This window comes from Mauremys reevesii, unplaced genomic scaffold, assembly GCF_016161935.1.
Source record: "Mauremys reevesii isolate NIE-2019 unplaced genomic scaffold, ASM1616193v1 Contig12, whole genome shotgun sequence".
NCBI classification, from domain to species: Eukaryota; Metazoa; Chordata; order Testudines; family Geoemydidae; genus Mauremys; species Mauremys reevesii.
In genome coordinates, this window is record NW_024100738.1 from 391510 (window position 1) to 418916 (window position 27407).

The 27407-nt window shown below is 47.3% G+C and overlaps 1 protein-coding gene across 1 annotated transcript; it reads left to right on the forward strand.

Moving 5' to 3' along the window:
* The first annotated feature begins 1700 nt into the window (after positions 1–1700).
* LOC120392850 (butyrophilin subfamily 1 member A1-like) lies at positions 1701–26995 on the forward strand. The gene is made up of 8 exons (XM_039517529.1): positions 1701–1800; positions 5502–5849; positions 7003–7284; positions 8994–9098; positions 10580–10609; positions 13591–13617; positions 23099–23116; positions 26478–26995. The coding sequence occupies exons 1-8, from the start codon at positions 1701–1703 to the stop codon at positions 26993–26995; spliced, it is 1428 nt and encodes a 475-aa protein (XP_039373463.1).
* Positions 26996–27407: the final 412 nt, after the last annotated feature.

A 27407-nucleotide genomic window follows, 5' to 3' on the forward strand; every position in this document is an offset into this window, starting at 1 on the left:
TGGCAAAAAATAGGAACTCAGAATGTACATCTCTACCTTGATATAATGCTGTCCTTGGGAGCCAAAAACTCTTACTGCTTTATAGGTGAAACCGTGTTATATTGAACTTGCTTTGATCCACCGGACTGCGCAGTCCTGCCCCCCCCACAGATTTTAAAGTCAATAACATAACTTTTTTGACCCAATTTGTGATTATTTTTTTAAATGTGTGTGTGTGGGGGGGCAGATTTTTTGTATTGATTTTCATAAAGTAATGGGGGGAGGGATAGCTCAGTGGTTTGAGCATTGGCCTGCTAAACCCAGGGTTGTGAGTTCAATCCTTGAGGGGGCCATTTGGGGAACTGAGTTAAAAATCTGGGCAGGGGGTTGGACTAGATGACCTCCTGAGGTCCCTTCCAACTCTAATATTCTATGAAATATTTTAAAGCACAAAAAAACCACTCCACAAAAATGTACAGCTTGTATATGTTCCCATAATTATGCAGTTTTACAGCTAATCAAAGCTACAAGACCAGAAAATCATAGGTGCAGGAAGTAGGGGTGTGTGTGTGGGGGGGTGCATTGTCCCCAGGTTTTATGTGGGGCTCTATTCCTGGTCCCAGGGCTCCAATCCTGGCCCTGCACATGGGGATCCACTCCTGCCCGCCACTAGCTGTGGCCACAGCCTCAGTCTCTTTACCCCTGTCTGTGCCCCACCCTTCTGGAGATACAGCCCTGCTCCCAGCCCCAGCTCTGAGGGGAGGGCGTGTGGGGTGTGAACAGGGGTAAAGGGGGCATGAGGTAAAAATTTTGGGGGCTCTTTCACTGGCTTTCAGCACCCCCACTGTAAAAACTGTTCAAGTGCCACTGCAGACAACACAAGACCATACAATACCACACACACCTAACACATTAGGGTGGGGGTGACACTGACTTTTGAATCCTGGGTTTGGCAGTGCTTCTGCTCTGTTTTTGAAAGGCACGAACAAATTTCATTTTCTGCAATAATTCATCCAATCTGCACAAACCCAACATATCACCCCTATTAATTTAATTCATCAAAGTGCTGTAGCCCTTTGGCAATAAGGGTCTGAAGGAAATGTCAGACTCTCAGGATGGATGAAAATTAATCTTTAAAAAATGATTTAAAAAATCAGAGGCTTTTCTTTCACTTGGCTTTTTTTAATTTAAATTAAATACTGGTTTATCTTTCAGATTAAAATTATGACAACTGATGCTAAGGCATATATACATTCAAGCAGTATATATTTGCTTCAAAAGTTTTAAAGAAAATCAGATCAATGAAGTGGTGGCAGTCACTCGCTAAGCACCTGGAAGCAGAATTTGTTGAAGGGCTCACCCAGCTTTTGACAGCAATAGCCTGTTCTGCAGGTACAGAGAAAATATTTTATTCATTTCAATGTACCCAACTAGCTCAATTCAATGACTCGTCCATTCAAAATTGAGAAATCAGTTGGGAGTTGAAAAATCAGGAAAGTTTGTTTTCCACTCTGAAATTGTCATTAAAAACAAGGTGTGAGAGGATGAGATCTACCAGCTCTAAACTCTTGAAGGACATGGTGACCAGAAACAATCAGTTCAATTCACTAACTACAGATAATAGTTCCTTTTTCTAACAAATCAGATTTGAATGCAAAATATGTTTTAGTAAAGTATTTTTCTCTTCCCTATCCTGTTGTCCAGATCAAGTTACAGTGAAGATGAAGGTTCTTTCGTTCTGTCCTAGCTCCACAATGAGCACTTCTCTACCTAATTTGATCATTTTCTTCATTACTTATCACATTCACAAGTTGGAATCAGGTAAGAATCCCACTGGTCCTGCTGCTGCTTGTAGGATTTGTTTCATGGTAGTGATTTATAAATCACGCCTATTCCACTCCTTTGTACAAAACTGAAAAAAAAACGAACCAAAACAAAAAAAGAAACCAATAAAACACCCAAACCCACCCTACAACAAATTTCAGATTGGCAGTTGTCACAGAGTGTGGGGGGGAGACTAGGCCCGGCACCCCCGGCTTCCTGCAATTCACCATGACTCTCAGTCAGCCAGCCAGTGAAACAGAAGGTTTATTTAGATGACAGGAACACAGTCCAAAACAGGTCTTGCCGGTACAGACAACAGGACCCCCTTTAGGTAGGTCCCTCTGGGGCGCCCAGGGAAGCCCAAGCCCCGTTGGGGCACCCCTCTCCATTTCCCAGCCAGCTCCAAACTGAAACTTCCTCCAGCCTCTCACTCTGCCTCCCCCCGGCTCCTCCCCCAGCCTTTGCGTCCTTTGTCCAGTGTCCCAGGCAGAGGTGTTACCTGGCCTTGAACCCCCCTCCTGGGTTCTCAGGTTACATGCGCAGGTATTCTGCCTTCCCCAATGCAGGCAGCCCTAGCAAAACTGCCCTGCAACCTTCCCAGGTCAATACTCCCCACTCAGCATTCACATAACACGTCAAGAATATTCCCACTTCATCACAGCTCATTATCAGTAAATAAGTCTCCACTTCCTCCCCAACCCTTCTGGAGGAGTAATTCTCCACCTGCTGCATATGAGGCAACTCAGTTTCTCTGTCTAGGTACTTATATCATCGTATCTGAGTGTGAGGCTGTATGGAATATGGGTGACCATTGATACCAATATGACAAAATCACAATAAATCTTATACAAGATATGCCACAATAAGTAATTATGTCGCTCTACCCTGCGCTGATTAGGCCTCAACTGGAGTCTTGTGCCCAGTTCTGGGTGCCACATTTCAGAAAAGATATGGACAAATTGGAGCAAGTCTAGAGAAGAGCAACGATGATTAGGGGTCTGGAAAACATTTCTTATGAGGGAAAATTGAAAGAACTGGGTTTGTTTACTCTGGAAAAGAGAAGACTGAGAGGGGACATGATAACAGTTTTCAAATACCTAAAAGGTTGTTATAAGGAGGAGGGAGAAAAATTGTTCTCCTTAACATCTGAGGATAGGACAAGAAGCAGTGGGCTTAAATTGCAGCAAGAGAAGTTTAGGTTGGATATTAGGAAAAAATTCCTAACTGTCAGGGTGGCTGAGCACTGGAATAAATTGCCTAGGGAGGTTGTGGAATCTCCATCATTGGAGATTTTTAAGAGCAGGTTAGACAAACACCTGTCAGGGATGGTCTAGATGGTGCTAGTCCTGCCATGACTGCAGGGGTTTGGACTTGACCTCTCAAGGTCCCTTCCAGGTCTATGATTCTATGTAAGGTATCAGTGGAAAAGGCTTGATTTGCTAAATATGATAAGCTTGTTTACAGGTCTGTGCCATCTTTGCATGGTGAGCTATAAATATGTGTGATATATTTGTGCCTCGAACTTGTGCTGTGCATTTGGGTGACACCCCCAGACAGACCGGCATCAGCACTATCCAGCCTGCTGCAGAATGAACCATTGAGAGAAGCCAGGGGCTAAGAGTCAGCAGGACATATAGACAAGTATCAGGGGGTAGCTATGTTAGTTTGTATCCACAAAAACAACGAGGAGTCCAGTGGTACCTTAAAGACTAACAGATTTATTTGGGAAGAGCTTATGCCCAAAATAAGTCTGTCTTTAAGGTGCCACTGGACTCCTTGTTGTTCTTCAGGACATGTAGGGACATGCATAGGTGCCAACTTCTACTGGTGCCGGTGGGTGCTTGACCCAGCCCCACCCCCTCCCTTCCCCATTCCAACTCCTTCCCCAGACCCAACTCCTTCCCCAGACCCACCTCTTCCCTGCCTCTTCCCCTGAGCATGCCACGTTCCCACTCCTCCCTCCTCCCTCCCAGCGCTACAGCTGTTTGGCAGCAGCAAGCGCTGGGAGATAGGCAGAGGAGGAGGTGTTGTGGGGTGGGAAGTTTGGCTGCCAGTGGGTGCTAATTTTTCTCTGTGGGTGCTCCAGCCCCAGATCACCCACGGAGTCAGCGCCTATGGGGACATGCCGATGGACAGGGGACTCCAAGTACCTTTTCATGCCCATGTGCTGAGAGTTTGTGTTTGGGACAAAGGATGTACATGCCACGTGGCAAAGGATATAAAAAGGCAGCTGCATCTTCTCCATTTTGTCTGCAGTCCTGCTTCTCACCTCTGGAATAACTTCTCTACAAACTGAAGCTTTGAACAAAGGACTGATAGACCCATCCAAGCTTTAGATGTGTTCCAGAGGGACTTTGCAAGCTAGCAAACTCACCAGTGCTGCTAAGAACCTGATATATCGATTCTGAAGTGTCTCTCTCTCTCTGTATATATGAAAGTATCTGACTGCTTTGACCATTTAGCAACTCTCTTCTTTTTAGTTCCTTTTCTTTTCTAATAAAACCTTTAGATTTAGATACTAAAGAATGGGCTAGCAGCATGGTTTTTTGGGTAAGATTCAACCTAGTATTGATCTGGTAATGTGTCTGGTCGTTTGGGGAATTAAAATAACATTTTGTAAAGTGAATAGAGTTTTAAGTAACTTCTCACTGTACTGAACCTATTCGCTGATTGGGATCCAGGGACTGGAATGCAGTAAAGGGGGCTGTGTGATTTCTTTTCTTGATAACCAGTGTGGGGGATCAGGAGCACAGTTTGTGACTGGTTGGTGAATCTAACTATGGTGTAAACCACCAGTTTTGGGAGAATCTTCTCTCCTCTTTGCAGCTTTCCCTGATGTTGGCATTTCCACTGTGGGCTGCCTTACTCACCTCTGGTCATGCTGAGCCTCCTACTTCACATGCTTGCATCCTCTATGACCCAGTCCTTTCTCAAACACCAAGGCAACTGGCCTAAAGCTGAAGTGATCTGGGGTCAGTGAGGCCAAGGCAAGTGAGTCCCAGGGTTGAAGACCCTGGACTGAAAATGTCCTGGCAGTGACCCCGTCTCACTGAAAACAGGTGGAGGGGGGCAAAGGAGGAAAACTCAAGAACCTCAGCTCATCTCAATGAAAATTGTGTCCTCATACTAGGTGAGAGGTGGTGGTCTCCAAAGAAGCTGGGTCCCAAAACATTAGGGTGAAATTCTAGGTGATCTGTGTTGACTTCAGTGGAGTCAGGATTTCATCTTTTCACCCTTCTCATATTACAACCAACACTGAGAATTACATCAGAAATATAAAAAAACAGGAGTACTTGTGGCACCTTAAAGACTAACAAATTTATTTAAGCATGAGCTTTCATGAGCTGCAGCTCAAAATATAGTGAAGGGCGGATCAGATCACAGAACTCAGGAATACAGTGTATATCCTCAGGTCACCCTGTCCAGTCACGGGCCACTGAAATGGCTCTGTGGCATGTCAAATTAATATAAGGGGAGTTATCAGTGACACCTATACCTGAGCTGGCCTGTCACTTTTTTAATGTATCTCTCTCTCTCTCTCCCCACCCCCCTTTCAGTTGTTTGTTATTGTGCCAAATCTTCAATGTTCAGGCTGGAAATTTGATTGCCAGGTGTCTGCCCCAGGCTGAATTTTTGGAAACTTTGAACCTATTGAACCCTCTGAGCTTCTTCTCTTTTTGCTTTGGTGTATTTAACAGCCCAGTTCAGCGTGACCGGTCCAGGTCACCCTGTCACTGCTGTTGTGGGTGAGGCCGCTGTGTTACCCTGTCACCTGTCCCCCAGGATGAGCGCTGAGAACATGGAGGTGAGATGGTTCCAATCAGATTTCCTTTCATTTGTGCACCTGTATCAGCATGGGAAGGATCAATACAGGAACCAGATGCCAGACTATCGTGGAAGGACAGAGCTTTTGAAAGCTGGCATCACGGCTGGGAATGTTTCCTTGCAGATTCTTAATATCAGACTCTCAGATGAAGGACAATACCACTGTTTTGTTCAAGATGGTTCTTTTTATGAAGAAGCCCCATTGGAACTGAAAGTAGCAGGTCAGCTGCTCTTGTCTGTATTATCTTAGTCTGGGCTGCAGTTCTTGTTCTTTTCTACAGTGTGACTAGATTTCAGCACACGACCACGTTCATACACTTTGGAAAATATGCTGAAAACTTTCCCAACGTTTTATTAAAGACCTCTTCAGAATGGTCAAGAGATTTCCTTGCCCAAAAGATGTTTTTGGCTGACTTCAAAAGGAGGGAGAGAAACGAGGGAAAAGACATCTAGACAAATATGGGCCTGGTTTATACTAGAAAAGTGGGTCAATTTAACTATGTCACTCAGGGGTGTGAAAAATACACACCCCATGAGTGACATAACTAAGCTGACCTAAGTCCCCATGCATGCAGCGCTGGGTCAACAGAAGAATTCTTCTGTTAACCCAGCTACTGCCTCTCAGAGTGGTGTATTGCCTATGACACCAGGAGAAGTCCTGCCGTTGGTGTAAGCAGTGTCTCCACTGAAGCACCACAGCGGTGAAGCTGTGCTGCTGTAGCCTTTCAAGTGTGGACAGCCTGTGGTCTTCCAATTTCTCTGCAATCATTCTGAGGCATGGCTAAAGTGGGACTGCCAGGTTTATAGGACCTTCTGACGTGGTCACTACAGGTAGTTAGTTGGGGTGCAGTCAAAATCAGTTGTAGCTTTCTGATTGGCTGAGGCCACATAAAGATGGTGGTGGGGGAGGGAGACATTATGTATTTACCGCTAGTGGATGAGTCAGAGCGTTTGTCCCCTTCTGCTCCGACACAGGAACCATGGAGCCACTTAGATTGATTTTATTTGTTTAAAAATAGAACAAACAAAATGTTTATCCAATATACTAAAAACTGGCTTTCTAAAAAATTCATATCCACTAGGCTAGGTATTTAAATGAAGTGACCAGATTTCCAAATTTGTTCAGTGCTCCATTGCTCTTGGGTGGAGAGGACAATATCTCTCCCTTATTCAGTGAAATTATTTTAAATATTTGTTCACATCTTTTCCTGTGTCCATGCGTATTGGGAATTCAGAAATTCCAGTGTTCATTTATCCCTTCTACGTGATCAAGTGATCTCTAGTGGGAGTAAGGGATCCACAATCTCTCACTCATCCTTTTAGCTGTTAAGTTACCCCATTGATTTATCACACATGTATGTAATTTTCTTCTAGCTTTGGGCTCCAATCCTCTCATCTCTGTGGAGAGTCACCAGGATGGAGGGATCCGGGTGGTTTGTCAATCAGCTGGGTGGTACCCAGAGCCCAAGGTGCTATGGAGAGATCGCCGTGGGCAAGAATTACCGTCACTCTCTGAAGCAAAATCCCTAGGGGATAGTGGCCTGTTTGAAACAGAAAATTCTATTATTATAAAAGAACATTCAAACCAGAACCTGTCCTGTTGGGTCAGGAACACCGTTCTCAATCAAGAAAAGGAATCAACAGTTTATATAGCAGGTCAGTTACCAGCTAAACCCACACGCTTAAATCACCTTCATCGGAAACAAAACAAAGAACTGAAGCATCTGTTGTGCATATTTTACAACTACATAAAAACAAAAGTTCAGAAACTAGTACATTAACAGGTCACAACTCAGGCAATCTGCCTTAATTTTGAAGATTCAGAGTTATCAGAGTTTTGGGTTTCATGTAAATTTAATCTTAACTCTGATACTCCTGAAACTCTTAATTAAAAAAAAAAGTGTGATTTTGAGAAGAAATATTCACCAAACCTTGAAAGAGTTTGTTCCTAAAAACTTAACTTCACCACAGAGATTTTGTGATGTAGCAATTTTTACACCATGGTTTGTTTGCTACCCTTTCAATAAGTGCAATGTCACCAAATTATGTGGGCTTGTTTCCGTTGACATTCAATGGGAGTTGTGCTCATAACTCACTTTGCCTTTGTTTACACACGCAAGCTGCACTGATTATCTACTGAGTTATTGATGAAACCCCTTGTCTGAATGCTCTTACTTCAGTTTCAGAGTGTCCTATGTATTTAGCTTAAGTCAGTTCCTTACTGATTGATCCTAAATGGATAAAGGACACTATTCAGCTGATTTACAATTTAAAGTCTTGTCAATCAGTTTAGTTAAATTGGGGCAGTCCTGTTACACTGATTCCACAGCTGACCACGTAACAATGTCTGCATGAGTGTTACATCAATTTCACTAAACCAGTGCACAAATCCTGTGTGGAGAAGGCCTTAGGCATGCTTGAAATGTCCACCCTGGCTAGATGATTTAAATGCTGTAAACACAAGAACGCAAAAGAAGATGAATCAATTTTCAGCACTTAATGTTTGGATTAATTGCAATTATAATTCATTGAAATAATTGGGGAAATTATTAGTGACTCATAAAATATTCTGATTACTCTGCAATTTCTGAATTTTGCTGAACAGTGAGGAGCAAATTGTTTGCTGCCATAACTCCAGTGAAGTCAGTGCGGTTTTGTGAGCAGAGAATTTGCCCCTGAACTCAATGAATCTCTGAATACCATGAATCAAACCAGGCCTGTTCAGTCACAGGTTTGCTAAAGCTGTGTTGGTTGGAGTAATTTTTACAATCAGGTTTTGGCATAGAGTCACTACAGTTACTATGTCACTTGTGTTTTGTATGTATGCACTGTATTTTGGGAAGCTTTGGTTTAGCCAGGGCCGGCGCTTCCATTAGGTGACCCTAGGTGGCTGCCTAGGGCACCAGGATTCGGGGGGCGACATTTTGTGCGCTCCCCACGGGTCGCAAGTGAGCTTCCGGTTCCGCTCCTGTTGCGCCGCTGAAGAAGGACCTTCTGATGTGCCGCAGAAAACAGTGGCAGGCAATTGAGCAGCTCAATGACTGCACTGTCACCTGCAGCATTTCGGCAGAGGGTCCTTCTTCGGCGGCGCGATGGGAGCAGAACCGAAAGCTCCTGCGCACCTCGTGGGAAGCACACAAAATGCCGCCACCCCCCTCCCCCCCCAAATTCTAGCTAGGGCACCAGAAACCCTGGTGCCGCTCCTGGGTTTTGGTCTTTGGTGAAGCATAGAGGGGGTCATGTTTTCACTCTGATCTCACATACGTCCTGCTGGGGACTATTTACGTAGTTACATGCAATAGAGAAAAAAATGGCGTTGTTCCTGCTTCCAAACTAATGCAAATCCTCTGGGGTTTATTTTTCAGATTTCTTTTTCCCGAGGGTGAATCCATGGATGGTGGCTCTGAGTGTGATTCTCCTGGTTTTGTTTGGTTTCATTGGCCTCACTCTTTATCTATTTAAAATAAAAGGTAAATGTCACAGGGGAAATTTTTAGTGAAATTAACAAGAATTTTCTTCTAATAAATGAAAAAAGGGAAGAATGAAATTTTACACTAGGCCAAGCAGGGGAAGCACAGACCTGCACTGCGTTCCCCTCAGCAGCACAGGGAAGGAAACGTTACGAAGGTTCCATTTGCTCCAGGAGGCAGTGATCTGCACCAGCCCTTTACAGGCACAGAATATTTCTCCCCCAGAACTGCCTCAGTTAAGCCGAATGGAGCATTTGGGGAAGGGGTGGAGGGAAGATTGATCCAAAACCTTCTCCACACGTCACTCTTTTCTGCCCACTTCCCACCCAGCTGTGCAGTTATTCCCTCCTCAGTCCCCATGGACTGTGGGAATTAGTTAATATATTTTTTCCCTCCTCTGATAAGTAAATATTTTGTACAGAGTTGGGTCCCCATAACGATTGTGTGTGATTTTATTTTGGGAGCAGTTGTCTGTGATTTCATGTAATGTTGAAAATAAATTAAAATGAGACAAAATCTGGCAAATTTAATCCCAATAGGTAATATTAAAAAATATACACAGTAGAAAAGAGGGGTCTGAATAGACATGAGCTCTGAGCCTGAACCTGAGTTCTGACAATGGTGAAGAACAGTAAGTCAGAGAAGGGAAAACTTTTTTCTCCTGGTGTTGAGAACATGAAACCCATCAAAGGCTCACGAATTGTATAATCACTGGGCAACTTTCACGAAATGCAGACAACTGTATAACCAAGGCAAAAATGCTCCGAATAAGAATTTATATTTATTTTTGTTTGTTTTTGATGGAACAGGATATAGAAATCTGTAAATGTCGTGCTCTTTCCTCCAACAAGGAAAACTTTTTTGTACAAATTTATCTCCTCAGAAGTCTATTTCTTTGTTTATTTATGAATTTTTGGGTGGAATTTTTTAACCAGAAAAAGATGAAAGCCTAGATACTGCATCACTAACATCAGTTAGATCTTTGCCCTTGACTTCAATGAGTGTAGGATTAAGCACTGAATGCACAGGTCATATCGCTAAAAAAATAATACTGATAATTTGAGGACCAGAAATTCCATTCTGCACCCCCAGATCTCCCAGCAAAGCAAATGGGAATGTGAGAGATACAAGGAAGCAGGATTGGGCTCTAATGGCTAGATTTTTAAAGGTATGTGGTCAGCTAGCTCTCACTGAAATCAGTGGGAGTTAGGGTCTGATTTTTTTCAAGACATTTAGGAGCCTAATTCCATAAGGAATTCAAAACTTTGAGAATTGTAAATCCTTCTAGAATTGTGAATAGTCAGTTACAGTTGGACACTTAACTCTTGTGTGGCCACATAATTAGTAAAACATGAATGATATGTTTGGTATTCAGGGGCCAGGCGTCCATATCATGAAAACACTCCTTTAAATCTCCATTAACTGAAAATATTCTTAAATAACTTGTATTTACATCTGTTTGCTTTATTTCATTTCTGTAGGGAAACATCTTGGCGAAATCAGTAAGTTCAGTTTTTTTCCACATGGAACCTTTTCCGTTCAGTTGATTGCTGTTTTATTATTTATGATGATTATTATTAAAGAGAGATCAATTTGAAAATCACATGAAATATCAGTGATAATGTATTGATAATTATTCAGTATGTGGGTAAGAGGAAATCAGAAAGAAAATGTTCTTTGAAATGTGTGACAAAGTGGGAATGTTCTTGATGTGTTATGTGAATGCTGAGTGGGGAGTATTGACCTGGGAAGGTTGAAGGGGAGTTGTGCTGGGACTGCCTGCATTGGGGAAGGGAACATACCTGGGCATGTAACCTGAGAACCCAGGAGGGGGGTTGGAGGCCAAGTAACACCTCTGCCTGGGACACTGGACAAAGGCTGGGGGAGGAGCTAGGGGGAGGCTGAGTGAGAGGCTGGAGGGTTTTTCAGTTTTGGAGCGGGCTGGGAAATGGAGAGGGGTGCCCCGACAGGGCTTGGGCTTCCCAGCGGGGCTGTGGCCTCCCTGGAGGCCCCAGATGGACCTAATTAAAAGGGATCCTGTTGTCTGTACCGGCAAGACCTGTTTTGGACTGTGTTCCTGCCATCTAAATAAACCTCTGTTTTACTGGCTGGCTAAGAGTCACATCTGACTGCAAAGTGGGGGTGCAGGACCCTCTGGCTTCCCCAGGACCCCGCCTGGGCGGACTCACTGTGGGAAGTGCACAGAGCGGCAGAGGATGCTGAATGCTCCCAGGAGAGACCCAGGAAGTGAGGCCGTGTGAGCTTCTTGGAGAGGAGGCTCCCCAAAGTCCTGACTGGCTTTGTAGGGAGCAGTTCCAGAGCATTGCCCAGGGACTCCGTGACAAAATGTATCTTTTCTGAGGGTCAAATCCACATGGTGCTGGAGGCACCATGACATGGGGGACCAGGAGGACTCTATGCCCTCAAATGTCCTCTTGCCTCATCTGACAAGTAAATAATTTGGTGCAACGTGGATCTTGTGTGTAATTATATTTGAGGAGAGTTGTTTGTTTTTTCATTTAATGTTAAAAGGAGATTGGGATGAAATTAAGCCTGATAAATTCCCCACTCCCCCCCCCACCTCCGGTAATATGAAAAGTTATACACAATGTTCAACTTTCACAAAACTCAGACAACCGTATATCCAAGAGAAAAATGCTCCTAATAATAATTTATATTTATTTCTGTTTTCAGGGAAACGTGATACGGAAATCGGTAAGTGTTGTGCCCTTTTCTCCAACAAGGAAAACTTTCTACAAATTTGTCTCCTCATGTTCTATTTTTTTAACATGAGAAAAACATGAATGCCCTGAATCTTCACTACTACCATCCATTAGAGCTGTGCCTTTGATTTCAACGAGTGGAGGATCCAACACTAAATGCACAAGTCACATCATTAAAATAATAATGTTGATAATTTTAGGGCCCAATATTACATTCCGTGCACACCTAACGCTCCCAGCAAAGTGAATGGGAACATAGAATCATAGACTTTAAGGTCAGAAGGGACCGTTATGATCATCTAGTCTGACCTCCTGCACAATGCAGGCCACAGAATCTCACCCACCCACTCCTGTATCAAACCAGTGTCTGAGCCACTGAAGTTCTCAAATCATGGTTTAAAGACTTCAAGGTGCAGCGAACCTTCCAGCAAGTGACCCATGCCCCACACTGCAGAGGAAGGCAAAAAACCCCCAGGGCTTCTGCCAATTTGCCCTGGAGGAAAATTCCTTCCCGACCCCAAATATGGTGATCAGCTAAATCCTAAGCATGTGGGTAATACTCACCAGCCAGACACCCAGGAAAGAATTCTCTGTAGTAACTCAGATCCCACCCCATCTAACATCCCATCACAAGCCACTGGGCATATTTACTGCTAGTAGTCAAAGACTAATTAATTGCCAAAATTAGGCTATACCATTATACATGTAATATGCAAGGAAGCGGGAATGGGTTCTAAGGGCAGCTTTTTAAACGTATTTGGACACCTAATGCCAATTGAAATCAATGGGAGTTAGCAACCTAAATACCCTTAAAAATCTGGCCCTAATTCCCTAGGGAATTCAAAACTTTCAGAACTAAGTCCATGCAGACAATCAGTTATTTTTTGATACTTTACTCAAGTGTAGACACACAATGAGCCCAAACATCTACACCCCAATTTTACTGGCCCCCAGCCCATGTCTTGTGAGCCTAGTTAGCTGACATGGGTCAATTGGGGGTATTCAGTTGCTGTGTAGCCACAACCTATGGGACTTTGCAGGTGCTCCGTGCCCTGCCTGTGGGTTGGAAAGGGACTCTTCTCCCTGGACCTCAGTGGTTTCCCTGCCCATAGTCTGGATCAATGTGTTTGTGAGGGACAGGCTCCATGATGGGAGGTTGATTCCATCCTAGAACAGAAGCACTTAATTAGTGTGTATTTATTTCTGATTCTGTGTTACCTAGATGATCTTCAAAGAAAACTTGGTAAGTGTTTCTGTTTCTTGAATGCAGCCTTTTCCGTGGTGTTGAAACTATCTCTAGATCTATTCACCTTTCAACCTTCTGCCAGGTGGAGTCGGCAGCAAGATGCGCTGGGTTCAATGTCAGGAGTTCCCTGTTAGCAACACAAACCAGAAAACACTTGAGACCTGTGAAGAAGTGGGACTGGTTTTTAATGTTTCCTCTGAATACTGTGCTGGTGCCTCAGTTCTGGCTGACACTCTGTCGCCTAGCAACTAATGGCCAGGATTCAGGGGGCTGTATATTGTGCGCTCCCCACGGGGCGCATGGGAGCTTCCGGTTCCACTCCCGTCATGCCGCCAAAGAAGGACCTTCTGCCGACGTGCTGCGGAAAACAGCAGCAGACAATTGAGCAGCTCAGTGACTGCCGCTGTCGCCTGCGGCATTTCGGCGGAGGGTTCTTCTTCGGCGGTGCGATAGGAGCAGAACCGGAAGCTCCCGCGCGCCCCATGGGGAGCGCACAAAATGCCGCCCCCCAAATTCTGCCTAGGGTGCCAGAAACCCTGGCGCCGCTCCTGTGACCAGGCCCTTCCCCCCCCCCCACCACATCCCCTGCAAGGGGATGCTAAAGGTGTTGCAGACAGAGAGATCAGGTGACCTCCCGGCCGGGAAAGAGAGACAGCCCAGAAAGGAGGGGCTGGAGGGGGTTTGGTAGTTTTTTGGAAGCTGGCTGGAAAATGGAGTGGAGTCCCAATGGGGCTCGGGCCTCCCAGCAGGGCTGTGTCCTCCCTGGGGCCCCAGATGGACCTAACTAATGAGGGTCCTGTTGTCTGTACTGGCAAGATCTGTTTTGGACTGTGTTCCTGCCATCTAAACAAACCTCTGTTTTACTGGCTGGCTGAGTCACCTCTGACTGCAAAGTGTGGGGTGCAGGACCCAGTGGCTTCCCCAGGACCCCGCCTGGGCGGACTCACTGTGGGAAGTGCACGGAGGGGAACATGCTGAATGCTCCTAGGAGAGACCCAGGAGGTGAAGCTGTGTGAGCTTCTTGCCCTGAAGACAGTCTGCTCCAAGGGACGGGAGGCTCCCCAAAGTCCTGACTGGCTTTCTGGGGAGCAGTTCCAGAGCATCACCCGGGAATTCCGTGACAAGACCCCACCCAATAATCTCAGAAACTTTAACTCCTTGTACCACTGCAGTTGCCCTGCAATCGGGTCTCTGGCGTAGCTGCTCTGTGCCGACCTCCCACCAGCATAATTCAACCACCCCCAACGAGTGGCAGTAGCTATGACAGTGGGAGAGTGTCTCCCGCCAACATAGCTCTGTCCACAGTGGTGCTTTTGTCAGTGAAACTTATGTTGGTCAGGGACGTGCTTTTCTCACACCCTGACTGACAAAAGTTTTACGGACAGAAGTGCTGGTGTAGACAGAGGATAAGAGACAAAACTTCTCACTCACCCGCCCAGAGTTTGGGTGTAACAAAAGAAAACTTGTATTACAAGGCAAAGGGACCCAGGATTGTTCTGGGAAAACACCACAGCCATGATTCCAAAGCATGTAACCCTAAGCAACCCCCCACCCCACAGGACATTGGGCAATGTCCTGTGCCTCAGTTTCCCACCTTGCCATGTGAAAATCCAATGAGTGAATGACCTGTACCACCACACCACTGCCCTCTCCTGTCACTGCAGCCCACTGACAGTTGGTTGCTCTTAATCAGCTAAGACCCAGAAATCAAAGGTGCTCTCACGTGGATTCACCTCCCACCCCCGAAAGGTGTTGGGCGGGGGGAGGGTGAGAGAATTGAGCAAGGCATCTGCTGCTGCCTCCACATCTGCAACTAGCTTGCTGCTGCTATCACTGTCACCACTGGCCATAGGTGCCGACAGCCCCCAAGCACCCATGGGGAACAATTAGCGGGTGCTCTGCACTCACCCACAGCCAAGTTCCCCCTCCCCCCCAGCGCGTCTCACCCACTGGCGGCCTTGCTGGCCAACTCTTCCCCCCCCCCTCCCAGTGCCCCCCACCTGCCATGGAACAGCTGTTTCACGGCACTCAGGATGCTCTGGGAAGGAGGGGGAGGAGCAGGGATGCAGAACGCTTGGGGGAGGAGGTGGGGAAGAGGCAGGGTGAGCCTGGAGACTTCGGGAAGGGGGTGGAATGAGGTGGGGTGGTGGTGGAGTAGGGGGTGAAATGGGGGGGAGGAGCAATGGTGGGAAGGGGTGGAGTGGGGGCGGGGTCTGGGGCAGAGCAGGGGGTCGAGCACCCACCGGCCAGAGGGGAAGTCGGCGCCTTTGCCACTGGCTGCTCACTGTCTCCCATCCCTGAAAAGGGGAGAGGGATGTTGAGCAATGTCTCTGCTGCCTCTGGCTCACTGCAGCTGCTGTCTCTGCCACTGCTGGCTGATGCCTCTGCCACTAATTCTGCTGGGTTTACTGGTACTGTTACCTCTGCCACCGCTGGCCCACCACTGCCACTTCTGCAATGGTGCGCTCTGAGGTACCATGGCCTCCCAGGGATTCCAGCAGGTCGTGGCTGCTGGTCTCTATGTTGTTCATGCAGCCCTGTCCCCACACTAGGTCTATGACCTGGCCCCTAGAATTGCTCATCAGTGGTTTCAGCTCTTGCAATCACTGAACTGAACCAAGGGCTCTCCGTGGAGTCAAATCAGCTCTGGTTTTAAACATAGGAGTGGGAAGGGAAGGGTCCAGTGGTACCTACGGCTCTCAAAGGGGAATTCATAGCCTCAGGCAGGAACACCTGTCCCCATCCCCTCTGATTCAAAGAGAAACTGCTGAGCTTCAGTTCATCTGCAAATTTGACACCATCAGCTCAGGATTAAACAAAGACTGTGAATGGCTTGCCAACTACAAAAGCAGTTTCTCCTCACTTGGTTTCCACTACATGCATCCGACGAAGTGGCTATTCACCCACAAAAGTTCATGCTCCAATACGTCTGTTAGTCTATAAGGTGCCACAGGACTCTTTGCTGCTATATCATGAAAACACTCCTTTAAATCTCCCTTAACTGAAAATATTCTTAAATAACTTGCATTTACATCTGTTTGCTTTATTTCATTTCTTTAGAGAAACATCTTGGAGAAATCAGTAAGTTCAATTTTTCTCCGCATAGAACCTTTTCCATTAAGTTGTTTGCTGCTTTATTATTTATGATGATGTTTATTAAAGAGAGATCAATTTGAAAATCACATGAAATGTCAGTGATAACATATTGATAATTATTCAGTATGTGGGTAAGAAGAAATCAGAAAGAAAATGTTCTTTGAAATGTATCTTCTCTGAGGGTGAAATCCACATGGTGCTGGAGGCACCATGACATGGGGACCAGGAGGACTCTGTGCCCTCAAATGTCCTCTTGCCTCATCAGACAAGTAAATAATTTGCTGCAATGTGGATCTTGTGTGTAATTATATTTGAGGAGAGTTGTTCATTTTTTTTCATTTAATGTTTAAAAGGAAAGTGGGATGAGATTACCTGTTGGGGTGAAATTGATCAGGCTTAATCTGAAAAGTTATACACAATGTTTAACTTTCACAAGACTCAGACAACTTTATATCCAAGCGAAAAATGCTCCTAATAATAATTTATATTTATTCCTGGGTTTTTTTAGGGAACTGTGATACAAAAATCGGTAAGTGTTGCACCCTTTTCTCCAACAAGGAAAACTTTGTACAACTTTGTCTCCTCATGTTTTATTTTTTAAATGAGAAAAACATGAGTGCCATCATGCTGCACCTTCAATTAGAACTGTGCCTTTGATTTCAATGAGTGGAGGATTCAACACTAAATGCACAAATCACATCCCTAACAGAATAATGTTGATAATTTTAGGGCCCAATATTACATTCCGTGCACACCGAACGCTCCCAGCAAAGTGAATGGGAACATGTAATCTGCAAGGAAGTGGGAATGGGTTCTAAGGACAGCTTTTTAAAGGTATTTGGACACCTAATGCCTATTGAAATCAATGGGAGTTAGCAACCTAAATACCCTTAAAAATCTGGCCCTAATTCCCTAGGGAATTCAAAACTTTCAGAACTGTAAGTCCATGCAGATAATCAGTTATTTAATAAATGAGCCCAAAAGTCTACACCCCAATCTTACAGGCCCCCAGCCCATGTCTTGGGAGCCTAGTTAGCTGACATAGGTCAATTGGGGGTATTCAGTTGCTGTGTAGCCACACCCTATGGGACTTTGCAGGTGTTCTGTGCCTTGCCTGGGGGTTGGAAAGAGACTCTTCTCCCCAGTCCTCAGTAGTTTCCCTGCCCATAGTCTGGATCAATGGGTTTGTGAGGGACAGGCTGTAGGATGGGAGGTTGATTTCATTCTAGAAGTGAAACACTTAATTAGTGTGTATTTATTTCTGATTCTCTGTTATCTAGATGATCTTGCAAGAGAACTTGGTAAGTGTTTGTTTCTATTTCTCGAATGCAGCCTTTTCCGTGGTGTGGAAACTCTCTCTGGATCTATCGATCTCTCACCCTTCCACCAGGTGGAGTCGGCAGCAAGACGGGCTGGGTTCAATGTCAAGTGTTCCTCTTAGCAACACAAATCAGAAAACACTTGAGACCTCACCCAATAATCTGGGGAAATTTAACTCCTGGGCCTCTTTAAGGCTTATAGTGGCACAGCTGTACCACTGCAGCTGCCCTGCAATCGGGTCTCCCGTGTAGCCGCTGTGTGTTGACCTCCCACCAGTATAATTCAACCACCCCCAACGAGTGGCAGTAGAGAGTGACTCCCGCCGACAGCACTGTCCACACCAGTGCTTTTGTCGGTGAAACGTGTCGGTCAGGGACGTGCTTTTTTCACATCCTGACTGACAAAAGTTTTACAGACAAAAGTGCTGGTGTAGACACAGGATAAGAGACAAAACTTCCCACTCACCTGCCCTGAGCCTGGTTGTAACAAAAGAAAACTTTTATTACAAGGCAAAGGGACCCAGCATTGTTTTGGGAGCCACAATTCCAAAGCATGTAACCCTAAGCAACCCCCGACCCCACAGTATATTGGGCAATGTTGTTTGCCTCAGTTTCCCACCTTGTCATGTGAAAAATCCAATGAGTGAACAACCTGTAACACACCACTCCCCTCTCCTGCCACTGCAGCCCACTCACAGTTGGTTGCTCTTAATCAGCCAAGACCCAGAGTTCAGAGGTGCCCTCACATAGATTCACCTCCCACCCATGAAAGGGGTGTGGGTGTGGGTGTGTGTGTATGGGAGGGGGGGATTGAGCAAGCATCCGCTGTTGCCTCCACCACTGCACCTGACTTCCTGCTGCTGCTGCTATCACTGTCACCACTGGACATAAGTGCCGACAGCCCCAGAGCATCCACAGGGAAAATTAGCGGGTGCTCTGCACCCACCCACAGCCAAGCTCCCCCCTCCCCCCCCCCCGTGCATCTCATCTACTGGCAGCCTCGCTGACCAACACTTCCCCCTCCCTCCCAGTGCCTCCAGCCTGATGCAAAAAAGCTGTTTCACATCACTCAGGATGCTCTGGGAAGGAGGGGGAGGAGTGGGGATGTGGCACGCTTGGGGGAGCAGGTGAGGAAGAGGTGGGGTGAGGCCTGGGACAGGGGGTGGAATGAGGTGGGGCGGGGCAGAGCAGGGATGGGGACTTGGGGAGGGGGGTGGAATGTGGGGTAGAGCAGAGGTGGGGTAGGAGTTTGGGGGAAGAGGTGCAGTGGGGGCGGGGTCTGGGGTGGAGCGGGGGGGGGTCTAGCACCCACTAGCCAGAGGGGAAGTTGGAACCTATGCCACTGGCTGCTCACTGTCTCTCATCCCTGATAAGGGGTGAGGGACATCGAGCAATGCAACTGCTACCACTGCTGTTTCAAACTTGCTCACTGCAGCTGCTGTCTCTGCCACCACTGCCTGATGCCTCTGCCGCTGATTCTGCTGGTTTTTCTGGGGCTGTTACTTGTGCCACCGCTCAGCTCCACTGCTGTTCTCACGGCTGCTGTTGGCCCCCTACTGCCACTTCTGCAATGGTGCGTTCTGAAGTTCCACGACCTCCCAGGGATTCCAGCAGGCCATGGCTGCTGCTGCGTCTCCATGTTTGCTGCAGCCCCGTCCCCGCACTAGGTCTATGACTTGGCCCCTAGACCTCCCCTCCCCACTCCCGTGTTTAAAGCCAGAGCTGATTGGACTCCATGGAGAGCCCTTGGTTCAGTTCAGTGATTGCAAGAGCTGAAACCACTGATGAGCAGGTCTAGGGGCCAGGTCGTAGACCCAGTGCAGGGACAGGGCTGCAGCGAACAATGGAGTGTGTGTGTGTGTGTGTGTGTTGGGGGGAGCAATGCGTCCGCTGCTGCCTCCACCTCTGCAACTGGCTCGCTGCTGCTGCTGTCATCCCTGCCCCCACTGCAGCCCTGCCCCCACACTAGGTCTACAAGTGGCCCCTACACCTGCTCATCAGCAGTTTCTGCTCTTGCAGTCACTGAACTGAAACAAGGGCTCTCCATGGGGTCTAATCACCTCAGGCTTTAAACACGGGAGAGGGGAGGGGAGGATTAAATGATACCTAGGGCTCTCGAAGGGGACTTCATAGCATCAGGCAGGAACACCTGTCCCCACCCGCTCTGATTTTCACTGGGTTTTGGCATCTCTATCCCCTGCTTAGCCAGTGAGCTTTAATTTAGGGTGTCACTGTGACATACCCAGGGTACAGTCCAGACTAGGGGGTGGCTGTGTCACCCCCGCCCTGCAACCTGGGTGCCCCATACAATGCTCTGCCTCTGTAGCCTCCTCCCTGGACGGCTCACAAACAGCCTCCACTGGGGCTGGATTCTTTAACTGATTTGCAGATTAAAACCAAGGCCTTAAACTGGCCTCAGAAGGGGACTGGGAGCCAGTGAAGGGGCTGGGACATGGGCCTGATGTGTCACTGTGGCCTAAGCCCTGGAGAAGACCGGCAGCTGCATTAGGTACCAGCTGGAGCCTTCACACTCAGCTGTGGATTCAGTGATCTACAGTAACCCAGCCTGGCGGTGGCAGAGGCAGGGATCACTGTGGCCAGATTCTTGCCCACAGGAAGATGCAGAGTTTCCTAGTGAGCTGGGATGTTTAGACACTGATGCTATCTGGTCACCTAGACTTAGTGAAGGGTCCCATAGGACCTGAGTCTTTGCAACTCAGCTTTCGTGAATGGGGGCTGTGGAATGAAGGGGAGAGTCTCATCTAGTTCTTCAAAATGTGTCCCTGCTTCTGAATCATTTTGCTCTTGCCTGGGTTCAGCTTAAGCCAGCTGTTCTTCATCCCAGAGCCCTGGTGTTCCTGCATTTGTAAATCCTTGAAAATAGTCAGTTACTGTTGGACACTTAACTCTAGTGTGGCCACATGGTTAATAAAACATGAATGAAATGTTTGATATTTAGGGGCCAGGTGTTCATATCATGAAAACACGCCTTTAAATCTCCATTAACTGAAAATATTCTTAAATAACTTGTATTTACAACTGTTTGCTTTATTTCATTTCTTTAGAGAAACGTCTTGGAGAAATCAGTAAGTTCAATTTTTCTCCACATAGAACCTTTTCCATTAAGTTGTTTCTGTTTTATTATTTATTATGATGATTATTAGAGAGAGATCAATTTGAAAATCACATGAAATATCAGTGATAATGTATTGATAATTACTCAGTATGTGGGTAAGAGGAAATCAAAAAGAAAATGTTCTTTGAAATGTATCTTCTCTGAGGGTGAAATCCACATGGTACTGGAGACACACTGACATGGGGCACCAGGAGGACTCTGTGCCCTCAAATGTCCTCTAGCCTCATCAGCCAAGTAAATAATTTGCTGCAATGTGGATCTTGTGTGTAATTATATTTGAGGAGGAGTTGTTCATTTTTTTTCATTTAATGTTAAAAGGAAAGTGGGATGAGATTACTTGTTGGGGTGAAATTATCAGGCTTAATCTGAAAAGTTATACACAATGTTTAACTTTCACAAAACTCAAACAATCGTATATCCAAGAGAAAAATGCTCCTAATAACAATTTATATTTTTTTCTTTTTTTTTCCTTTTAGGGAAACGTGATACAGAAATCAGTAAGTGTTGTGCCCTTTTCTCCAACAAGGAAAACTTTATACAAATTTGTCTCCTCATATTTTATTTTTTAAATGAGGAAAAACATGAATGTCCTGATGCTGCACCGCTACCATCAATTAGAGCTGTGCCTTTGATTTCAACATGTGTAGGATCCAACACTAAATGCACAAGTCACATCCCTAACAGAATAATGTTGATAATTGTAGGGCCCAATATTACATTCCGTGCATACCGAACGCTCCCAGCAAAGTGAATGGGAACTTGTAATATGCAAGGAAGTGGGATTGGGCTCTAAGGGCAGGTTTTTTAAAGGTATTTGGACACCTAATGCCAGTTGAAATCAATGGGAGTTAGCAACCTAAATACCTTTAAAAACCTGGGCCTAATTCCCTAGGGAATTCAAAACTTCCAGAAGTAAGTCCATGCAGATAATCACTTATTTTTTTGATACTTTAATCTACTGTAGACACAAAATGAGCCCAAACATCTACCACAATTTTACAAGCCCCCAACCCATGTCTTGTGAGCCGGCTGCTCTTCATCCCAGAGCGCTGGTGTTGCTGCATTTGCTCAGCTGAGTTCTCATCCCTCTCTCTGTGTTTGGTTTCAGACTGGAGAAGAAACATCGTCTGCCCAGGTAACTACAGCTCCTATTGCATCGATATCCAAAGCTCCCCCTGCCCTGAGATTTCCAGTCCCTTTTGCTCATACAGTTAACATTTTACACTAGCTTTTTGGGACAAGGATGACTCTGTACTCAGGTGAAAAGACTCAAAGGTTTGTGTGGCCAACGTTGTGATTTTTGGGTGCCTCAGGAGTTCTTCTGTGCACACTGGGAGCTCAGTGGATTCTCAGCAAGATGTTGTGAGAGTCCCTGATCGGGCTGGAGGCTCGGGGAGAGGGGGGTTTGGACAAAGGGCTGGACCAGGCCAGGTTAATGTCTAGGCTGCTCATTTCAATTTTCAGAAGCTCTAACAGGGCTGCATGTACCCAGACAGCAGCTGCTGCTGCTACTCTAGCTGTGGCACAGGTACATGGCAGCCAGCAGGGCTTAGCACATTCACTGCACAGACACCCATTGGTCACACACAGGGATACAGAGACCCCATCACACACTGACTGCAACCCCCCAAACACACGGCAGGATCCAAGGTGTATGAGAAGCCAGTAAGGGCCCAGAGAGAGCCAGTGTGGGCTCTGGAATTCCTTGGGGAAGATGGGGCAGGTGAGGAAAGGTATGGGGATGCCCAGGGGATTTCGGGAGTGGTCCCTGTGAGGAATGATGATTCTTCCAGGGGGCCACAGCTGAGGTTGGCTAGTCAAGTCCCATGAAGACTGTGAGGCAGTTCAGAGGGACCTACCCTCCCCCACCCACCCCACTGCCCCCAAGCTGTGTGAAAGGGAAACATGGTGGGATATGAAGTTCACTGGTGATAAATGAATGTACCATGCAGGGGAAAAAATTGAACAACTCATTCACGTTACAGGGTTTGAAAATAAGTGCATCAGCAGCTCAATAATGCAACCGGGAATTCACTATGTTCAGCTTGACAAAAACCCTCTGCTCACTGCGCAGCTCTGGAGAAAAGGTCAAACAAAATATGAGAAGCTATAAAAATGGGCTGGTGAATGACATGGAAATATTATACAGCCATTATGTAAATCAGTGGTTTGCCCTTATCTGGAGCACTGTGTTGGGTACCACTCACCCCATCTCAGAAAGGGTATCGAAGAAGAAAAGGGGGCTCAGAGAGAGGCAATGAGAATCAGCATGAGGAGAGATTGAAAAAAATGGGAATTTTTACCTTTAAAAGAGAGGAGCACAACTCCCCTGAACAGAAGATGATTTAGGTTGAAATGTCAAACACTTGGTAGTTAGGAAATGCCAGTTTTCTGCTTGCCTGTACACCCTTAATTCTCACCCTGTGTGCCTCCCATCCTGGGCAGTGAAAGAATGAGGCGGGGTCCTGTGGCAAAAACAGTGTGTGATCATGTAACTGGTGATTGTATCACACACACACACATGAGACACTGGCTAATGGTCCAGCCCCAGGGACACAATATGTCGCCAGAGAACACAACAGGAGGGTAGCGAGAGTGGAGAAAGGAGCTTTACAGGCAATAACAGGTACAGACACTGGGAACTGGTGGGAATAATTTCAGATCTTCCAGCTCCTCGTGCAGCTCTGGCCTGTGGTCTTTGCAATCAGTGTGTGACGGGGCTGATACAGCATCGGTGTGTGTGTGTGTGTGTGTGTGTGTGTGTGTGTTGAGTTAGTGGGGTCTTTGCCAGACAGGAAGATGAACCATCCAGCTTTGGAAATTAACAAGACAGTAGAGGGATGTGAGCCAAAGAAATGGACACACGTTATTTGCATTTGCTCATTTTTGCACCACAAACCACATGCTTGCCAGAGAGTTTTCTTCATCTTTTGCTTGTGCTAAGAATCAGTGCACTAAGAGAGACATCTACACCGGCCACCTACCCAACTCCTAAACTGAATGGCACAGACTGGGGTGGGACAGATTGGTCAGTGAAGGAGGTAAAAGCCTGAGAAGTAGGTCAGGGTCAGTAGACTGGGGAAGGGTAACACAGGCATGAGTTTGGTGGTGGGGAGAGAAGACTGGACTTAAACTCCCAGGAACCTTTGGAAAATGGGGCCTAGGCCCTCTGTGGATTTTGAAAATTGTACCCAAAGCCAACAAGTTCATGCTCATTCTCTACCTTTAGTTAAGGAGGGCGACCCCGGACCCCAGCAGACTGTCTGCAGGGACAAAAACCTGCTACAATGGACAACTTGGAAGGGGAAATATCAAATCTTCTCCTATGCCCCAGCTGCCCTCTGGCCTTTATATCATATTCCCAGGAGCCAAAAGAAGATCCTTTTCTCCCACCCAGGAATGCTGACGAGGGGGCGGGGGCGGGGGCGGGGGGCGGGAGGAGAGGCAAAAGAGGAACTGCCCCTGGGCCTGGAGATTATTAAGGGCCCAGCGCCCCTGGCCGCCATGGCTGCGGCCAGAATCCCAGGCCCTTTACGTCACCGCCAGAGCCCTGGGCCGTGGGCCGGTCAGCACTGCAGGGTTGAATGAGGGAAACTCCCTCAATTCTGTTTTTCTGAATTATTCTCAATTCAGCCCTGCTCCCATCCCTTTCAAAATTCCTCTCCATGCCTCAGGCCTCCCATTGAATTCCAGGAGAGACTGGCCAGCGACATGAATGGCAGCCGGACCAGGTCTTTGGTAGCAGGCTGGCAATGTCACTTCAGAGTGTCAGAAGGGAAAGGCTAATTCACAATTATTAATAATTATAAAAGTGATAGAAATTCTGCTAAGAAAAAAAGAATCTGTTAAATCTGTAGCCACTGACAGAGAAATGCTCACACGTGTATTTGGGGATTGTTTATTTTATGCTGAACTCTAGAACATATCTTTTCCCCAGTGTAATATTTTATACACATAAGGAGTCACTCAGTTACTCCCAGAACGCTCGACATTTCCAGACTGTCAGGTTTGGTTTGGGCCCCACCTTGCCACCCCATCCCCCTTGGCGTGATGGTGTGTGTGAGGTCATGCCGCCTGGGGGATGCCATTTTTCAGAGATGGAGGAGGCGGAGTGATGTCCCCCATCCAACACTGGACAAAATCACATCCATTTTAACACCTGTGCTGGACATCGGACAAACCTCTCAAACAGAGGCCTGCCCATTTTAACCCGGACGAGTGGCCTCCCTGAATACAACACTAATTTTGTTTATAGGCTTGTTCAGATGAGCTCTCATCTCTGATTCTGTGTTTCCAGGGCTGGGAAGTTCTGCACCACCTGTACAAGAAGGTAACTGAAGTTCAGATTCTATCAGTGTGCCAATCTCAGCGGCTGTTAGAAAGTTTTGCTTCTTTCCCCTGACCGTGGCAATGGGAGGGGAGTTCGTTGCTCAGGGCAGAGCTCACAAGCATCCTGCATTTCCTAGCACAGCGGGAGGGGAGGGAGGTTGTGTAGCCATGGCCTGACATACAGCAGTAAATCCAGACACTATTGTGTCTTCTCCTCCTGCCCCTCCTCTGCCTTCATGTGCAGTGCGACCTGCAGAGCTTCCTGGGCCCACAGCCCAGCCTGGCTGCCCAGCCACTGACGTGTGCCAGCCCCTAGCACAGGGCCAAAGACACAGCTCCTTCTCCCCCCCAGCTCCCCAGGGCTGTCCCTGCTCACAGCCCCCTCCCTGCCTGAGACCCTGGGGGCCAGAGCCACGGGCTGTGGAACAGGAGCAAACTGAATTCTGGGTCTGTTAAATGCCCAGTAACTGAGGATTAACAATTCAGAGTTTGGAAACCGAGGAAATGACGTGTAAATGCTAAAATTCAGCGATTAGAGAGAGAGAAACAAAGATATTTCAAGTGACAAAACAGGGAGGTGAGGAAATAAAATATGCCCAGTGAGGAGAACCCTGGTGCTAGAACACAGGGAGAGCCCAGGGGGAAAGTCATGAGAGTGCAAAGAGGGAGACACATCGGGACTGGGAACGGCCCAGAAGACTGAGGGATGGGGCAGCGTTTGGAAGCATCTGGAGGGCCGGCAGTGCCTGGTAGGAACAGGAGGGTGGGGAGAGCAGCAGGCCCTCAGCTGAATGGGGCTGGTGCGGAGGCTGTAGGAGTGGGGACAGGTGGAAGGGCCTGGAGGTTTGGTGAAGGTGGCTGCTTGGAGAGAACAGGCAGGTGAGTTGCTGTTTTCACACTCACAGCAAATTCTCTGTAACCTTTCACGTCCTGCTGCCCTGGGCCTCCCCTGCCCCATCTCTTCATCCAATATGCTTTTCTCTCCTCTCAGGGATTCCTTCCTTCATGTCTCCATTCACCTCTCTGCTTGCTCTCCCTCCTTCCCCTCCCGCTCCTTCTCCCCCAACACTCCCCTTGCTCTCACGTAGGCTGAGGGCGCAGGGCTGGGAGACATCTGTTCTCCTCTCCCAGCAATGCTCTTTCTCATCTGGGAATATGGGGTTTAAGATGGGAAACTGCAGGGAGAGGTGAGGCGGGTCAGTGAGCACTGAGCAGAGGGAGCTCAGTTTCTCACCACTCCATGGGACCCCCCATGACACCTGGATCTCTAGTCCTGTACCTGGAGAGATGTGGAGCAGGACCTGGCTCAAGTGACCCTTTCGCTGTAGGGCCCATCTCTGTCAGGGGCGTGACTCTCCCCTTCACTGTGCTGACATCTCAGAGCTGCTCCCCTTTCAGAGCTGACCGGTAAATCCTGCAGGAAGGAGATTCAGAGTCTCGCCCCAGCTGGGGCAGATTCTGTCACTGACACCATCAAACCTTCCCCTAGGGCTGAGCTCTGCCCCTAACGCTCTGATTCTCTCTCCCCAGCAACTGTGACTCTGGATCCAGACACAGCTCATCCCCAACTTGTCCTGTCTGAGGATCATAAAAGTGTGACACGGGGAGACACACGGCAGGAGCTGCCCGACAATCCTGAGAGATTTGACTATTGGGCCTGTGTGCTGGGCTGTGAGGGATTCACCTCAGGGAGACATTGCTGGGAGGTGGATGTGGGGGGTAGGGGACTCTGGGCTGTGGGGGTGGCCAGAGAGTCTGTGAGCAGGAAGGGAGGCATCAGCCTTAACCCTGACGGGGGGATCTGGGCTGTGCAGCGGTGGAAGGATCAGTTCCAGGCTCTCTCCTCCCCTGTGACCCCCCTGCCCCTGAGCCGGGCCCCCAGCAGGATCCGGGTTTATCTGGACTGTGACCGGGGGCAGGTGACATTTATTGATGCTGGTGACGAGGCCCCGATCTTCACTTTCCCGCCAGGCTCCGTCCCTGGGGAGAGAATCCAACCCTGGCTCCGGGTGTGGGATAGAGACACCCGGCTCCGACTGTGTCCCTGAGACACACAGCAGAGGGGGTGTTGGTGTCACTAGGCATAAATCTAGGTAACTCGGGAAGATGGAAGACCTGGATGAAGTCTTCTTGCTCTAGGCCTATGTGAACCAAAGTACCTCCATGTTAAGCGCTTCTGTTAGCCTTACTAAACTTTTGTAACCTCCTGTGCTATGTGCTGACTGCTAGCAGCTGCAAGGCTGGTTAGCACTAGATGCAGCCAATACTAGATAAAATAGGTGGAAAGCAGATGCTGTAATCAAGGTTATATGCATGAGAAAGTAGCCCACACAGTGGGAAAGTACAGATAAAAAAAAACAAAACAAAGGGGGTATAAATACTGGGACCCTGCCTGAGATGGCTATTTCTCCCTTGCACCTTATTTGAGCTCAAATAAACTTGGTTTGCTTCTCCACCCTG